General features: G+C 48.4%; 1 protein-coding gene and 1 long non-coding RNA gene across 2 annotated transcripts in view; one reads left to right on the top strand and one right to left on the bottom strand.

Moving 5' to 3' along the window:
• Positions 1-15,128, top strand: part of anpepb.1 (alanyl (membrane) aminopeptidase b, tandem duplicate 1) — a 68,804-nt gene extending 53,676 nt beyond the window's left edge. The window contains exons 15-20 of the mRNA XM_063066262.1: positions 836-927; positions 7,423-7,530; positions 9,248-9,415; positions 10,172-10,312; positions 10,425-10,506; positions 14,116-15,128. Coding sequence (XP_062922332.1) covers positions 836-927; positions 7,423-7,530; positions 9,248-9,415; positions 10,172-10,312; positions 10,425-10,506; positions 14,116-14,274 — 750 coding nt within the window. The 3' untranslated portion in view covers positions 14,275-15,128. The remainder of the gene's footprint in view (positions 1-835; positions 928-7,422; positions 7,531-9,247; positions 9,416-10,171; positions 10,313-10,424; positions 10,507-14,115) is intronic.
• The window catches only part of LOC134355815 (uncharacterized), a 67,442-nt gene that overhangs the window by 45,796 nt on the left and 6,170 nt on the right, over positions 1-15,476 (bottom strand). The window lies entirely within an intron of this gene.

Raw genomic sequence — 15,476 nt, 5'->3', positions numbered from 1 at the left:
TAGAAAGCTTTTAGGATCTGGGGGCCCATACCAAACTTCCTCAACCGTCTGAGGTGAAAGAGGCACTGTTGCGATCTGACAGGAAGTCCAGGATCCAGCTGCACAAGGCAGGGTGAAGGCTGAGGTCTCTGAGATTCCTGTCAAGCCTGGATGGAATTATGGTTTTGAATGCTGAACTGTAATCCAAGAACAGCATTCTCACATAAGCATCCTTCTTCTCCAGATGTGTAAGGACGGTGTGTAGAGCAGTGGCTATTCGGTCACCTGTCGATCGCTTATGTCGACAGGCAAATTGTAGGGGGTCCAGTGTGGGTGGTAGCATGCTGCAGATATAATCCTTGACCAGCCTCTCAAAGCATTTGCTTATTATTGAGATGAGTGACAGGATGCCAGTCGTTCAGACTTGTTACCTTGGTCTTTATAGCTACAGGGACAATGGTGGATAATTTGAAGCTGGAGGGCACTCTACACTGGGAGGGGGAGAGATTAAAATGTCTGTAAAATGTTCACAAATACCTTCAATCTCTCCCTCTGGTCTCTCGGGCACAAGTCCGATGTTTAGTATGGATACTTTCATGTCAGCTCATTCACATGGCTGAGAACTAATGTCTTCCTCATTGTCATAGGAGGATTGAACCCTTGGGGTACTTGCCCCTTGTTTTGGAAGCCCCTGGGTGGGGCTCTGCATTGTTAACAGGGAGGTCAGTGGCTGCTGAGAAATGGTCAGGAGTGTGACAGACTTCAGTTTCATCTAATTTGGAGTGTCTGTTGTTGGAGTTGCCCTTTGAAGGCTGGGCTATGTTTTCTGACTAATACTTTCTTTATTTACACACAGAAATACATGGTCCAGCAGGTGACTCCGTTGTATGAACACTTCAAAAATACTACTCAGAACTGGACACGGCCATCAGAAGGTCATATGGACCAGTAAGTATCAGCTTTGGTTTGCCTGCTGACTTAACAGGGAGGCACTCGCTGTGTTGCTTCTGTGGGTAAATATTAGATTAGCTTGATTTGTCCCATGTATATTAAAATATCAAAACATAGAGTGAAATGTGTTGCTTGTATTGGAATGTGCTGGGAGAGCCCACAAGTGGGGAACATTCAAAAGGAGATTCATGAGAATGATTCCAGGATTGAACAGCTTGTCACATGAAGAGTGTCTGATGGCTCTGGGCCTGTATTCACTAGAATTCAGAAGAATGAGGTGACCTCATTGAAACCTATCGAATGGTGAAAGGCCTTGATAGAATGGATGCGGAAAGGATGTTTCCTATGGTGGGGCAGTCTAAGATCAGAGGACACAGCCTCAGAATAGAGGGACGTCCTTTTAGATCAGAGTTGAGGAGGAATTTCTTTAGCCCGAGAGTGGTGAATCCGTGGAATTCTTTGCCACAGGCCACTGTGGAGGCCAAGTTTTTATGTATATTTAAGGCAGAGGTTGATAGATTCTTGATTGGTCAGGTCATGAAGGAATATGGGGAGAAGGCAGGAGATTGGGGCTGAGAGGAAAATTGGATCAGCCATGATGAAATGGTGGAGCAGACCTCTCCAGCATCATTTTCCAGTGGACAAATATCTTCTCTTTTACTCTTTATGTATCTGAAGAAACGTTCAATATTCTCTTTAATATTATTAGCTAGCTTACTTTTGTATTCCATCTTTATCTTCTTAATTACTTTTTGGTTGCCTTCTATTGGTTTTTAAAAGCTTCCCAATCCTCTAACTTCCCACTAAATTTTGCTCTATGCCCTCTCTTTGGCTTTTATGTTGGCTCTTGTTAGTCACGGTTGTGTCATCTTGCCTTTAGAATAATTCTTCCTCTTTGGGATGTATATATCCTATGCCTTCTGAATCGCTTCCAGAAATTCCAGCCATTGCTGCTTTGCCATCATCCCTGCCAGTGTTTTTTTTTGAATCAATTCTGGCCTACTCCTCTCTCATGCCTCTGTAATTCCCTTTACCCCACTGTAATAGTGAAACATCTGACTTTAGCTTCTCCCTCTCAAATTTCAGGGTGAATTTGATCATATTACTTGCACCTAAGAGTGCTTTTACCTTAAGGTCTCCAATCAATTCTGGTTCATTGTACAACACCCAATCCAGAATAGCTGATCCCCTAGTGGGCTCAACCTCGAGCTGCTCTAAAAAGCCATCTTGTAGGTACTCTGGAAATTTCCCCTCCTGGAATCCAGCACCAACCTGATTTTTCCAACCTAACTGCATATTGAAATCCCTCATGACTACTGTAACATTGCCCTTTTGACATGCATTTTCTATCTCCCATTGTAACTTGTAGACCACATCCTTACTACCGTTTGGGGGTCTGTATACAACTTCCATCAGGGTCTTTGATTTAATTTCTTTTTTTTTACCAACAGAGCCACCCCACCCCCTCTGCCTTCCTGCTTGCCCTTTCAATACAATGTATCCTTGGACATTAAGCCCCCAGGTATAATCTTCTTTCAGCCGTAATTCAGTGATGCCCACAACATCATGTTGTTGTTGTTGTTCGTCCTTCGTAGTCGAAGATGACCATGGCTTCAAAGTCAAATGGGAGATTGGTGGCTGTGGGTCCGGAGGTGACTGATGAGGCCAATCCGGGCCCTGAAGGCTCGCCACACGTGGGACACAAGTGGGTGGGTGCTGTCGTGGCAGTGGATGCTGCTCGGGCCTTGCGCACAGCACGCTTTCGTTACGCCTCGATGATGCGCCTGACTTCAGCTGCACAGGCTCCTGTGGTGATCTTGCTGCACCAAGCTGGACAGTCGAGGGCAAGCGTCTCCCACGTGTTGATGTCGACACCCAGGCCTTTGAGGGACGCTTTAAGGCAGTCTTTGTAACGTTTCTTCTGCCCCCCCCCCCCCGACTGAGCACTTGCCCTGACACAGTTCTCCGTACAGCAGCTGCTCAGGCAATCGGCTGTCTGGCATTCTGACCACATGTCCAGCCCACCTGGCTTGGGCTTTCAGCAGGAGGGTGTAGATGCTGCAGAGCCCAGCTCGTTCCAGGATTTCCGTGTCGGGGACTTTGTCCTGCCACCTGATGTGGAGGAGTCTGCGGAGACAGCTCAGGTGAAAGTGGTTGAGCTGTTTGGCGTGTCTGCTGTAGACAGTCCAGGTCTCGCTGGTGTAAAGGAGGGTGGTAAGGACCACTGCACAGTAGACTGTCAGCTTGGTGGTAAGGCTGAGTCCTCTCCACTTCCAGACGTTCTCATGGAGTCTCCCAAAGGCGGCGCTGGCTTTGGCAATCCTGTTGTTGACCTCAGCGTCTATGTTCACTGCGCGAGAGAGTATACTGCCCAGGTAGGTGAAGTTGTCGACTGCCTGGAGGTTTTGGCCCTTCACCGTGATGTGCGGCTCCTGGTATGGCTTTCCTGGGGCAGGCTGGTACATAACTTCGGTCTTTTTGGTGCTGATAGTGAGACCGAAGTTGTCGCAGGCTTGTGAGAAGCAGTCCATTTCATGCTGCATCTCCTGCTCTGTGCTGACGTTTAGTGCGCAGTCATCAGCAAACAACAAGTCTCTGATGACAGTCTCCTGCACCTTTGTAACTGCCTGCAGGCGCCTAAGGTTGAACAACCTGCCGTCAGTCCTGTACCTGATGTGGATTCCTTCTTCATAGTTACGGAAGGCATCTGTCAGCATGGCAGAGAATACCATACTGAACAGAGTTGGGGCAAGAACGCAGCCTTGTTTGACGCCATTTGTCACTGGGAAGGCCTCCGACTCGTCGCCGTCATCCAGAACTTTCACCATTATACTGTCGTGGAACTGCCGGACGATTGTGATGAACTTGCTGGGGCAGCCAAACTTCTCCATGATCTTCCACAAGCCTTCTCTGCTGACCGTATCGAAAGCCTTGGTTAGATCGACAAAGGTCACGAAGAGGTCGCTGTGTTGCTCCTGGCATTTTTCCTGGAGTTGGCGTGCAGCAAAAATCATGTCCGCAGTCCCATGTTCAGCACGGAAGCCACACTGGCTTTCTGGGAGCAGACCTTGCTCAAGATGTTGGAGAAGGCAGTTGAGCAGGACACGGGCCAGAATCTTCCCCGCAATGGACAAGAGGGAGATGCCTCGGTGGTTGTCGCAAGACTGGCGGTTGCCTTTCCTCTTGTAGATGTGGACTATGCTGGCATCTTTCAGCTGCTGCAGGACCTGTCCCTTTTTCCACATGGACTGGAAGAGTACAGTCAGCTTTTGCATCATGATAGGGCCTCCTGCTTTGTATACCTCAGCAGGGATTGCATCGGGTCCTGGCGCTTTGCCACAGGAGAGTTGCTTCACTGCCTTCCTGACTTCATCTACCGTGGGGAGGGTGTCGAGGTTCTTGTTGATCTCTACCTGGGGCAGGCGGGCAATGGCCTCGTCGTTGATGTCGGCAGGGCGGTTAAGGACGTTGTTAAAGTGCTCAGCCCACCGATCCAGAATCTGCTTCTTCTCCGTCAGCAGCTGCGTCTCATCTGCATTGAGGAGGGGTGAGGAGCCGGAGGACTGGGGTCCGTATACAGCCTTAAGCGCATCATAGAAGCGCTTTATGTCGTGGCTGTCTGCATAGCCCTGGATTTCATCGGCCTTCTTGCTGAACCAGCTGTCCTGCATCTCGCCAAGTTTTTTCTGCACCTTTCTTCTTGCGTTGGTAAAGGCATCTTTCTTGGCTAGCGACGTGGGGTCGTTCTGATGCGCTCTGTAATGTTGATGTTTCTCCGTTAGTAGTGCCTGTATTTCTTCATCATTCTCATCGAACCAGTCTTGGTTTCTTTAGGTTGCTGGTCCGAGATGTTCGAGAACGGTAGTGTAGACAGCGTCTCTGAAGGCCGTCCACTGTTCCTCAACGCTGGTCCCGTCTTCCTGTGGTGTGTCTGGCAGTCTGCCTTCAAGGTCATCGACGAATTCTTCTGCAACCCTGCTGCTTTTCAGCTTGGAGACATTCAGCCTCTTTGCAGTCTTCTGCCCTTGGGGTCTTCTCATGGGCAGAATGCGAAGCCTGGACCTCGACACAATGAGGCGGTGGTCAGTCCAGCAGTCGGCACCACACATGGCTCTCGTCACTCCGACATCCATCCTGTCCCTCTTCCTGGTGATGATGTAGTCAATCAGATGCCAGTGCTTCGAGCGTGGGTGCATCCATGACGTCTTCTTACGGGTGGGTAGGCGGAACAGGGTGTTGGTGATGACAAGGTCGTGTGTGGCACACGTCTTGAGGAGCAGAAGGCCGTTGTTGTTACACTTGCCAGTGCCGTGTCTTCCAATGATCCCTTCCCAGGTTTGGTAGTCTGTCCCTACTCTGGCATTGAAGTCCCTGAGAACGATGAGCTTCTCTGACTGTGGGATTGCTGAGATGAGGGCATCGAGTTCTTCATAGAACTTGTCTTTAATGTCATCTGGGTTGGTCATGGTGGGAGCGTAGCACTCTTCCTGTTTGCAAGTGGGAGCTGAAGTGTCATCAGGCGGTCGTTGATGCTCTCTGGGTGCTTGGTGAGTTTACGGGCGAGGTTAGAATTGATGGCAAATCCCACGCCTGCTTCTCGTCATTCAGCGCTGCTGCAACCGCTTCAGAAGAACGTGTATCCACCACTACGTTCTGTCAGCTGGCCCTTGTCTGCTAGGCGGGTTTCACTGAGAGCTGCTATGTCCATGTTGTAGCGAGCTAGCTCTTTTGCAACCAGTGCAGTTCTTCTCTCTGGTCTGTCTGCCTTGATGTTATCTCGCAGAGTTCTCACGTTCCATGTGCCAAGGTTGAGCACCACCACTTTCTTCTTCAATGTTGTAGGTCGACCGCTATGAGGGATCCCCACCAGCCGCGGTAAGCTGGCCAGGGTGAAGTGAAGCAGACTATGTTTGAGGCACCTTTTCCAGCCCCTTCCTCCATGGAGGTGAGCAGAGCGATCCTAAAGAGGGCTGCTCAGACACCCGGGGGCTGCCGAACTCAACTGCTGCTTCAGTCCAGTAGAGAGCGACCCTACGCCCTGGGCCGCCTGTGTGCAGGTTTGTGACGACAGCTTCCAGTGTATCCGTACCTGCTGCTTCGCCACTCCCCCATCGCCACAGGACTTTAGGTTGCGCGTTGGGTTTGAAGTCATGACTTGCGCTTGGCTTGGATTAAAGTGAGGGAGAGTTGCGCAGGTCGTCAGCCTCACTCTCTCGTCCCGGCCTATCTGGACCCAGTGGCAAGACATAGTCGAGACAGCTGGAGATAGGCCAGGATGCAGTGGATGGCCAGCAGTGTTCTTTGTGTCTCACTGTGCCCTCTTAGCGCTCCACAACACATTGCTGAGAATCGCCTTTCTGCCCGTTGAACCAGTGATAGTTTCTTCTGCGCAGTCCGCCGAATCCAGGCTTCACACGCTAGGTAGACAAGCCCTGAGTGTTGTGGGTCTACGGCAGTTCTTGCGGCGTGCTCGCAAGCCTCCCTACCCATTGTTGGGCATCCTCATCCGCCTTTGCAGCCGTTGGGAGATGTCTCCTCTTCCGCCTGCTCCGCCGTTGGGATGATCACCTTGGTTACTGGCCTATGGAAGTGGGCTCGCAGCTCACCGTTGCGCTGGCCGTACCAGGCGGCGGGGGCGGTCACGACGAGCAGCAGGCCAGGTCCAGCCCCCTCCGCCTCGCACTGGCTGCAGGCTGCCGACGGTGCGGTGGGGCCGGGCCCAGGCCTCGACCTCACCAAGAGGCGGCATCACGCCTCCCAGCACCGCGGCGGCCGGAGTACCTGTCCATCTGTAACTGTGCTACAAGTTCATCACCTTATTCCGTATACAGTGTGCATTCAGATATAACACCTTCAGTCCTGTATTCACCCTTTCTGATTTTGTTCACCTTATGTGTTGCAACTCATCCTGTTGCCTGTCCTTGCTAGAAGTCTTGCTGCACACTGTCTCTGTTTGTAACCCAACTACCCCACCTTCAGCACTATTGTTGCTGTTTCCATCCCCCACAAAACTGGTCCTTCAGTTCAGCTGGTGCACTTTGAGCAAGATCCCCATTTAAGCCAGTCCCATTTGCACATATTTGGTATTTGGTACCACAATGTCTCACAACGCCAGTGACCTGGGGTTCAATTCCCGCTGCTGCCTGTAAGAAGTTTGTCCGTTCTCCCTGTGACTGTGTGGGTTTCCCCTGGGTGCTCTGGTTTCCTCCCAAGGTCCAAAGACATACAGATTGGTAGGTTAATTGGTGATTGTAAATTGTCCCGTGATTAGGCCAGGGTTAAATTGGGGGATTGCTGGATGGTGTGGCTCGAAGGGCCAGAAGGTCTACTCTGCCCTGTATCTCAATAAATAAATAAATCACTCCAAACCATTCCTATGTCTTTAGTGTGAAGGCAACTGCAAATTGGAACTGCATCTTGTCAGGTCTATAAGAGGCTGTGGATTGCTCTCTGTCTCCATCGTCACAGTGAACAACTTCTTTCTCTTCTCAGGTACAATGAAGTCAATGCCATGAGTGTGGCTTGCTCCTACGGACTCAAGGAGTGTCAGAAGAAAGCAGAGGAGTTTTTCAGACACTGGATGATTTCAGGCAATAATACGTAAGCCTTTCAGGTGAAATCTATGCGGCTAATTAAATGTCACTGAGGGCCTGTGGCCTGGTCCCATCGACCATAGCACATCACAACTTTCCCATCCACATACTTATCCCAATTCCTCTTAAATGTTGAGATGAAGCTCGTATCCACCACTTCCTCTGGCAGCTCATTCCACACCCTGAGTGAAGTAATTCCCCCTCGTTGCCCTTAAACATTTCACCTTTCACCCTTAACCCATGAACTCTAGTTCTTGTCTCACCCAACCTCAGTGCAAAAAGCCTGCTTACATTTACCCTGTCTCTATACCCCTCATAATTTTGTATACGTCTATTAAATTTTTCCTCATTCTCCTGTGCTCCAGGGAATAAAGTTCTAACCTATTCAACTTTTTCCTATAACTCAGGTCCTCAAGTCCTGGCAACATCCTTGTAAATTTTCTCTGCACTCTTTCAATCTTATTGAGATCTTTCCTGTAGGTGGGTGATCAGAACTACACACAATACTCCAAATTAGCCTCACCAATGTCTATACAATTCAACATAATATCTCAACTCCTATACACAATACTTTGATTTTTCACCAAAACTGTTCTTTACGACACCTTGTACCTGTGATGCCACTTTCAGGAATTGTAATTTAACATATCTTTTTGAAGTTGTAAAAATTCAATTTGGAAGATGTGCTATGATCTTTTACTGTTGAGGAAAAGAGACGGACAGTCTTGTGTGCCTTGAAGTGAATGAAAAGCTTGTTTGTCTCCACGTTGGTGAAATTCAAAATCAGGTTTAATATCACCGGCACATGTCATGAAATTTCTTCTTTCGTGGTAGCAGTACAATGCAATGCATAATAATAAAAACTGTAAATTCCAGTGAAAATATACATAACCAAATAAGGAAATAGTTCAAAAAGAGAATAAATTTAAAAGAGAGAGAAGTGGTGAGGTAGTATACAGGGGCTCGTTGTCCATTCAGAAATCTGATGGCAGGGTGGGGAAGAAGCTGTTCCTGAAACGTTGAGTGTCTGTCTTCAGACTTCTGTTCCTTCTCCTTGAGAAGAGGCCATGTCTTGGGTGATGAGGATCCTTAATGATGGATGCCCCTTTATGGGACATCGGCTTTTGAAGGTGTCGTTGATGCTGGGGAGGCCAGTGGAGATGGAGCTGCTGGCTGCGTTTAAAAATTCTTGCAGCTTTTCCAATCCTGTGGAGTGGCTCCTCCACACCAACTGGTGAGACAACCAGTTAGAATGCCTCCACAGTACATCTGCACAACTTAGACCGCAGACATAAGAGCAGAATTAGGCCATTCAGCCCATCGAGTCTGCTCCACCATTCCATTACAGCTGATTTATTATCCTTCTCAACACCAGTCTCCTGCCTTCTCACCGTGACCTCCGATGCCCTCACAACGCCACGGTCAGCGTGACACTATTACAGCTCGGGGTGTTAGAGTACACCCTCCCCGTGGAATGTGTGGGTTTTCTCCACATCCTCTGGTTTCCTTACAGTCTGGGTAAGTTAATTGGTCATTGTAAATTGTCCCGGGTTTGGGGTAAATCCGGGTTGTCAGGGGTTTTTGGGTGACGCAGCTTCAAGGGCTGGAAGGGCCGCTGTGTCTCTGAATGAAAATCAAGAACCGTGCAACCTCTGCATTAAGCATATCCAATAATGTGTGACATAAATCACATTACTCTCATCTTTAATGTTTTCACCGTGCAGGATCCCACTGAACCTGAAGTCGGCGGTCTACTGCAGTGCTATAGCATCAGGTGGAGAGAAGGAGTGGGACTTTGCCTGGGAGATGTTCATGAATGCCACAATAGCCACAGAGTCTGACAAATTACGAGGAGCTCTGGCCTGCACCAAACAACCATGGCTGCTGAACCGGTGAGGATCAGGGGGCAGCCCAGGCACTGCTGCTCACAGGCAGATATTCCCTATCTGCTGGGAGGATCTGTCAGGGAAACAGCCCCACATTCCCCAGAATTATTCCAGGATCCTCCTGATTACAGCTGGACTGGGAATAACATGCACAAAATGCTGGAGCAACTCAGCAGATCAGGCAACATCTAGAGAGAGGAATAAATAGTTAACATTTTGAGCTGAGACCCTTCATCAGGGTGGGAAAGGATGGAGGAAGAAGCCAGAATAAGATGGTGGGGGAGAGGGCGGAGTACAGGCTGGCAGGTGATAGGTGAGGGGGAAGGTAGGTGTGTGTGGAGGGGAGGGATGAATTAAGCTCGGCAGTGATAGGTGGAAGAGGCAAAGGGCTGAAGAAGGAGGAATCTGATAGGAGAGGACAGTGAACCATGCTTCAAGTTCAAGTTTAAGCATACACATGTATAGAGCTAAACAAAAGTTTCTCCCTGCAGAGAGTGGAGGGAGGTGATGGGCAGGAGGGCAGAAGAAAAGGGGTGAGAGGGGATCCAGAATGGGGAACGGAAAATGGGGGAGAGAGAGAGAAGTTAAAGTTCATGTTAACAGGTTGGAGGCTACCCAGATGGAATGTAAGGCGTTGCTCCTTCAACCTGAGTTTGGTCTCATTGTGGTAGTAGAGGAAGCCATGGACTGACATATTGGAATGGGAATGGGAGCTCCTGCCTTTACTTGTATTTCACCTTCCTTCCCTTTGCTTTGATCCAGGTATCTGCAGTATGCACTGGATCCGAGCAAGATTCGGAAGCAAGATGCCACCTCCACCATCTCTGCCATTGCCAGTAATGTAGTTGGTCAGTCTTTGACATGGGACTTCATCAGAGCAAACTGGGCAACCATTTTCCAGCAGTGAGTACCCCGGCGTCCCGATCGATCCGCAGACGAAGGCTTGGAACTGTACCTGCAGGAGGGTGGGGTCTACGAGGAGCCGTGTGTTAACAGCTGACCTTCCTTCCTTCAGGTATGGTGGTGGTTCCTTCTCATTCTCGCGACTAATATCCAGCGTCACAGAACGATTTTCCACAGAGTTTGAGCTCAAACAGGTTGGTGCTTCCAGAATTTTATTGATATTATAATAATTTTTGTTTCTCTCTATTTGTTGTCTTTTGTGCATTGGCTGTCCGCCCTGTTGGTGCGGTCTTTCGTTGATTCTATTGTGCTTACTGAATTTACTGAGTATGCCTGCAAGACGACGATCAGGGTTGTATACGTTGACATAAACAGTATGTACTTTGATAATAAATTTATTTTGAGCTTTCTGTTTTTAGTTTTGCATCTGTGTATCTGCAGAAGGATATCTTCACTCCTTTAGTGAAACCATCAATGACTTCCTGTCAACCACGCGCCCGATTCCTGACCCCGGTATCCACCTGTTGGTGGCTAGTGATCCGTGTACAAGGACACCCAGGTCCATCTACACATCACCATCTCCCAGACACTGAGCTCTGTAAAAAACACTCACTGACATTTCTCAGCAAGAGGAGACATCCTCCCGTTCCTGTACCGGACCCCCCTCAGTGAGAGGGGATAATCTCCCGTTCCTGTACCGGACCCCTCTCAGTGAGAGATAATCTCCCATTCCTGTACCGGACCCCCCTCAGTGAGAGGGGATAATCTCCCGTTCCTGTACCGGACCCCCCTCAGTGAGAGGGGATAATCTCCCGTTCCTGTACCGGAACCCCCTCAGTGAGAGCGGATAATCTCCCGTTCCTGTACCGGACCCCTTTCAGTGAGGGGGGATAATCTCCCGTTCCTGTACCGGACCCCCCTCAGTGAGAGAGGATAATCTCCCGTTCCTGTACCGGACCCCTCTCAGTGAGAGATAATCTCCCATTCCTGTACCGGACCCCCCTCAGTGAGAGCGGATAATCTCCCGTTCCTGTACCGGACCCCCCTCAGTGAGAGGGGATAATCTCCCGTTCCTGTACCGGACCCCTCTCAGTGAGAGGGGATAATCTCCCGTTCCTGTACCGGACCCCTCTCAGTGTGGGGGGATAATCTCCCGTTCCTGTACCGGACCCCTCAGCCACATTGCTGCTTGCTCTTTCAGTAAGGAAATGGGCCCCCCTGCCCATTCTGATGACGGTGTCTCATTCAGCAAGCAAAAATACCTCAATGTCTCATGAAGCTTCTACGCCTCTTCACTACGCAGTTTCCCATTTATCTTTGGGCCAGCAGCAAACATGGAAATGAAGGGTCTCGGCCCAAAACATTGACTGTCCATCTCCGCTTTCCCGATGCTGCCTGACCTACTGTTGAAAATGTTACTTAGAACACTACAGTGTGGCCCTGTACTGACCTTTTAACCTACACCTAACCCTTCCCTCCCACATTGTCCTCCAGTTTTCTGTCATCTATGCTCCAGTCCAAGAGTATCTTAAATTTTCTAATGTTTCTGCCTCTATCACCTCCCCTGGCACCACCACTCTGCAAAAAGGAAGAAATCCTACCTGAGTCACAAGATGGCTTGGGCCTGTCCTCACTGGAATTTAGAAGAATGGGTGAGGGGGGAAATCTCATTGAAAACTACTGAGCATTGAAAAGCTTAGAAGAGTGGATGTGGAGAGAATGTTCCTATAGTTGGGGAACCGGAGGGCATAGCCTCAGAGTAGAAGGCCGTAGATTTAGAACAGAGATGAGAAGGAATTTCTTTATCTAAAGAGTGTGGAATTCATTGTCACAGACAGCTGTGGAGGCCAAGTCATTGGATATATTTAAAGCAGAGGTTGATATGTTCTTCATTAGGCAGGGCATCAATGGTACGGGGAGATGACAGGAGAGTGGGGTTGAGAGGGATAATAAAGCTGCCTTGATGGAATGGCGGAGCAGACTCGGTGGGCTGAAAGGAACAGAATTAGGTCAATGTCTTATGGTCAGATATGAGTTCCCTGTGAAAGGTGAAATAGCTTTTCCATGTTGTGTTCTCACTTCTTTATGAAAAACTCCAGGATTTCTCCAGCCCCTGGTCAAGCCAATAATTGGTAGTTTCCTGGTTTCTCTCTTCCTCCTTAAAATGGGAGCACATTTGGTGCACACTGCCCAGAGGAAGGCAATCGCAAACCTCTAATGTTGAAAAATTTGCTGAGAACAGTCATGGTCATGAAAGGACCATGATCACCCAATCATACGGCACAGCACATAATGAACAAACTCTTCCGGAAACCTGAGAACCAGGGGCATTCACTGCTCTCTGCAGACGGTTGGGGCTGTGGTCGCTGCTTCTACTCCCATTCTCGTCTCTTGACTCAGACTGCCCACTCAGGCCACACACTGATCTGCTTAAGGTGTTCCCTGTTGCCCCCACCCGCTCTGTCCACTTGTGGAGACTTTCACCGCACTGTACTGGTTCCTGGTGTTCTAAACGGGGGAAAGCCAAGTAGCACATGTACCACTCAACATCAGCTTCCTCCACCGTTTCTCACGTTTACCAACAATGCAGGTAAGACCATTTGACATAGGGGCAGAATTAGGCCATTCAGCCCATCAAGTCTGCTCTGCCATTTTATCATGGCTGATTCATTTCCCTCTCAACCCCATTTTTCTGCCTTCTCCCTGTAACCTTTCATGTTCTGACTAATCAAGAAACTACAAACGTTCACCTTAAATACACCCAAAGACTTGGCCTGCACAGCCATCTGTGGCAAAGAATTCCACAGATTCACCACCTTCTGGCAAAAGAAATTACTCCTCATCTCTGTTCTAAATAAACATTCCTCTATTCTGAGGTTGTGCCCTCTGGTCCAGGACTCCTTCACCATAGGAAACATCCTCTCCACATCCACTCTATCTAGGCCTTTCAACATTTGATGGGTTTCAGTGAGATCCCCCTCATTCTTCTAAACTCCAGTGAGTACAGGCCCAGGGACATCAATTGCTTTTCATACAATAACCCTTTCATTCACGGAATTATACTCATGAACCTCCTTTGAACACTCTCCAATGTCAGCACATCCTTTCTAAGTTAAGAGGCCTAAAGCTGCTCACAATACTCCCAGTGAGGCCTCACCAAAGCCTTACAAAGCCATCAGCATTACATCCTTGTTTTTACATTCCAGTCCTTTCAAAATGAACGCTAAAATTGCATTTGACTTGTCCACCAACTCAACCTGCAAATTAATCTTTCAGGAATCCTGCACAGGGACTCCCCATTCCCCTTGCACCTAAGATTTTAGAATTTTTTCCCCGTTTACTAAATAGTCAACGCTTGTACTTCTTCTACCAAAGTGCATAACCATACACTTGCTGACACTGATTCGAGGCATCCCTGACCCTGGCACCTGGGAGGCCACATATGTGTCTCTATCACATCCACAGAACCTCGTGTCTACTCCTCTGACCATGGAATATTCTATCACTACTGGAGCTGAATGGAAATTTGCGGAAGTGAGGCTTCTCCTATCAGATTCTTTCTTTTGCAGCCCTTTATCTTTCCCACCCACCTGGCTTCACCTATCACCCTCTAGCTATCATCCTTCCCTTCCCCCACCTTTTTTTATTCTGGCATTTTCCTGCTTGCTTTCCAGTCCCAAAGAAGAGTTTTGGCCTAAAACGTTGACTGATTATAGACGCTGCCTGACCCGCTGAGTTCCTCCAGCATTTTGTGTGTGTTGGTGTCAGGGATGAACTTTGTGCTCTGCTGGTTTTCTTGGCAGCTTGAACAGTTTCGGAAGGATAACGAGCACATCGGATTTGGTTCTGGAACGCGTGCCCTTGAGCAGGCTCTGGAGAAGACCAAGGCCAACATCAAGTGGGTGAAAGCAAACAAGGATCCTGTCAATCAGTGGTTTTCCGACGCCTTAATCCATCGGTAAATGTAAATAGTGAATCTCTTTGGTGTCTGGAACTGGAGTTGACCAGCATCAGAAAGTTCACCAGATCTGCACTGCAGAGGAGGATGTTCTGTATTTAAAATAACAGGAAACTCAGGAGTTGGGTAATTTCGAGATGTGTTTGGGTGATGATCCACAAAATCGTGAACTCAGACCATATCAACCATTGAAGGGATTTGACGTATCACTTAAATAACAGTGCCAAGACTTTGGTTAATGCAGCCTTTTGGAATTAATTCTTGGTGAACCAATTATGCCTTAATGATTACTGCAAATGATTATTTTTTATGTCCCTGTGTTGAGCTTAATTCCATTTGTCAACGTTGTGTATCTTCAGGGAGGTGCAAAGACTGTGCTTTCAGTAATATTTCTGTATAGTTTCTGAATAAGTTAAATTGTTTACTCACATGATTAATGAATGAGAGAAGACCTCAGGTAATTCCTGTTATCAGGAGTATTCTGTGGGGAAAATGGTGCAGAGCCTCTTGACTGTGAAATAATCTACTCTCCTGTGGTATCCACCACAGCACAGTGTGAAAATACATCTTCCCAAGGAGCGTACTCAGGAAACATTCGGGTCAGTCATTCCCGAAAATCTGCAACATAAGGTTCGACTTTATCCGTGTGCCTTTCTGATGGAACAGCAACACTCCCAGTAGCAGCCTGTGGTGTGTCCAACAGGGCAGGCACTCAGCCAGGAAACGAAAGCCATTGCAGATCACTGCAGCAACACGGAGTAGCCGTGGAAACCTCACACGAAGAACGTAAATTCCGTCTGCAGCAACGTCACCTCTTTGTTGTACCTTTTCTCAATAAAAATCTGCCATTCAAAATCACTATTCAAGATTTTGTGAATGTTATTTATTCCCACTGCCTGGTGATAGCAACTTGGCCCAATTGTCAAGTGTAAATCTCCACACCTCCCTTAATTGTGTCGGCTACCTTGGGACACAATGCTCCTGCTTCAGACTCCCCGCTTTCACTCTCTTCTCACTTACAGATTCCCCAGACACAACGCTCCTGTTTCAGACTCCTCTCTCCCTCCCTCTCACTTACACCTTCCCCAGACACATCGCTCCTGCATTCTCCTCCTTTCACTTCTTTCCATCTCAGCACAAATGATCCCCCTGATCTTCCCTTCACCCCTTCCATCGCTGACGAAGGTTCATTCAAGTGAAATGTTA

The sequence above is a fragment of the Mobula hypostoma genome, chromosome 13, assembly GCF_963921235.1.
Source record: "Mobula hypostoma chromosome 13, sMobHyp1.1, whole genome shotgun sequence".
Classification (NCBI taxonomy): domain Eukaryota; kingdom Metazoa; phylum Chordata; class Chondrichthyes; order Myliobatiformes; family Myliobatidae; genus Mobula; species Mobula hypostoma.
The sequence above is the reverse complement of the archived record's forward strand: the minus strand, read 5'-3'. Positions and strand labels throughout refer to the sequence as shown.